Genomic DNA, 2,262 nt, shown 5'->3' with positions numbered 1-2,262 from the left:
GCTGCTAGTTAGTGCAGCTGGCTGCTAGTTAGTTAGTGCAGCTGGCTGCTAGTTAGTGCAGCTAGCTGCTAGTTAGTTAGTGCAGCTGGCTGCTAGTTAGTGCAGCTAGCTGCTAGTTAGTGCAGCTAGCTGCTAGTTAGTGCAGCTGGCTGCTAGTTAGTTAGTGCAGCTGGCTGCTAGTTAGTGCAGCTGACTGCTAGTTAGTTAGTGCATCTAGCTTCTAGTTAGTGCAGCTAACTGCTAGTTAGTGCAGCTGGCTGCTAGTTAGTGCAGCGGGCTGCTAGTTAGTGTAGCTGGCTGCTAGTTAGTGTAGCTGACTGCTAGTTAGTGTAGCTGACTGCTAGTTAGTGCATATATCTGCTAGTTAGTTAGTGTAGTTAGCTGCTAGTTGGTGCAGATAGCTGCTAGTTAGCTGATTGCTCTAGTCAGAAAAGCCTGTGGTTCTGCAGAGAACCTTCCAGACGCTGCTGCTGCTGCTTTGATGCTCTGAATGCCTGGCCACACTCTGGCCTCTTTATTAGGTACAGCTACAACATTTCCAGAGGTTTGCTGGTAGCTAGCGCTCCTCCCTTGGGTTGTGTTCAGGTGTTTGGACTCGTTTGGTGTAAAGACATTTGTCCTCCCTTCATCTCCACCCTGCAGACGCCATGATGTGAAATGAAGCATCTCGCCACCAGCTGTCAGCATGCAGACGAGATGCTCCAGCCCGAACCAGAAAGCGGCGGCTCTGCCTGAGTATTTCCTGCTGATGTCGTCCTTCTCTGCTCTGTCTGCAGGTTTACCGCCACTCCTTCATGGCCTCCTACAGCATCTACAACATCCACACACGGTGAGCAGCTGGACGGTGAGCAGGGAAATGTTGAGACCTTCCTGCTAACCTCAGTTCACTGAGTTTACATGGAACCAGATGTCTGTGGCAGCATGAGGAGTCTTGGAGCAGCTGAGCTACAGCAGCAGTTAGCCTGCTAGCTAGAACCGTCAGGTCCGGTGTTCTGACTATCTGTCAAATAGTAAAGTGCCCAGAGCCGTCATACCTGCAGAAGTTTCATTTTGTGTGTTTTATTTCTTAGAAGGTAAACAAAAATAATAATAAAATGTGAAAAATGTAGTTATTTCCACGCAGCGTCCAGAAAGATGTTGTTCTGCTTGACCAGCTCCGGTCAGCGTCCAGCGTTATGAGCCACTTTCAGGACATAATCTGTTCAGTTTCCTAAAGAAATATTGAAATAATGAAAAGGTTGATTAGCTACAGGGACAAAACATGCCGACCAAATCTGTAGKCCAACAGKATTAGTAGCAACAGAGACGCTAAACGGGACGAATGTCTCGTTTACGGTGACGATATTGGAAACAGCTAAAGTCATTTATGTTAATATGTTTGATTAATAGCAGCTTAATTACACAACATTTACCGTCTGAGAAATAAAACACAAAATGAAACATGACGGAGTTATAAGAAACCTGCTGAGTAAGCAGAATGTGACGTAGCTCCGATGTTCGCATTACGGCTACGACAGATTTCCAGAAACGTTTCCTGGTCCGACTGGCTCCCCCTGCTGGTCACAGTCAGAACTTCACTTCCATTTCTTTAACCAAATTAATAAAAACCCAAATAAACGAGTTTGACACAAAGAAAATGATATTTTAGCTCCAAAGATGATGGACGGCAGGAGGATCAGATTATAAATCTGTTTCTGTTGAAACCTTAGTTTTTATTTCACAACGAGGCGTTTCCGTTACGTAAGAAATTCAATCAAAATGATTATTTTAGTGTTTAATAGAGTTTCATCTTTTTTGAACAAATTCCTTGATTTTGAACAGGTTGGTGATTTTAAGCTAAATTATTGCTGGGCAAGTATAGAAATGATGGAAATAGATCAGCAGCAGAGCTTCTGCTGGGACCCTGTGGTCAGAAAGACAGACGGCGAAGGACGGCGTCACCTGGCTCACCTGAGGCATTTATTCAGACCAGCCAGTCCGCAGCGATCCGGGATCCACTGCAGCGATCCGGGATCCACTGCAGCGATCCGGGATCCGCCCACAAACTGAGTTAAAAAATGTTGAAGGAATTCCAGGAAATGTTCCAGACGCTTGGAGAGCTGATGGAAAACTCTGGAGACGGTTCTAACTTACTGCAGTCTGCCTAGAGGACCATCTGACCTCCATCTGACCTCCATCTGACCTCCATCTGACCTCCAGTTGACCTCCAGCTGACCTCCATCTGACCTCCATCTGACCTCCATCTGACCTCCATCTGACCTC

At 46.2% G+C, this 2,262-nt stretch overlaps 1 protein-coding gene across 1 annotated transcript in view; it reads left to right on the top strand.

Moving 5' to 3' along the window:
- The window catches only part of LOC103460882 (inactive dipeptidyl peptidase 10-like), a 9,921-nt gene that overhangs the window by 522 nt on the left and 7,137 nt on the right, over positions 1 to 2,262 (top strand). Inside the window, exon 2 of the mRNA XM_017303519.1 lies at positions 777 to 829. Coding sequence (XP_017159008.1) covers positions 777 to 829 — 53 coding nt within the window. The remainder of the gene's footprint in view (positions 1 to 776; positions 830 to 2,262) is intronic.

The sequence above is a fragment of the Poecilia reticulata genome, unplaced genomic scaffold (genome assembly GCF_000633615.1).
Source record: "Poecilia reticulata strain Guanapo unplaced genomic scaffold, Guppy_female_1.0+MT scaffold_319, whole genome shotgun sequence".
In the NCBI taxonomy this organism is placed as follows: domain Eukaryota; kingdom Metazoa; phylum Chordata; class Actinopteri; order Cyprinodontiformes; family Poeciliidae; genus Poecilia; species Poecilia reticulata.
This window is presented reverse-complemented; position numbering and strand designations above follow the sequence as displayed.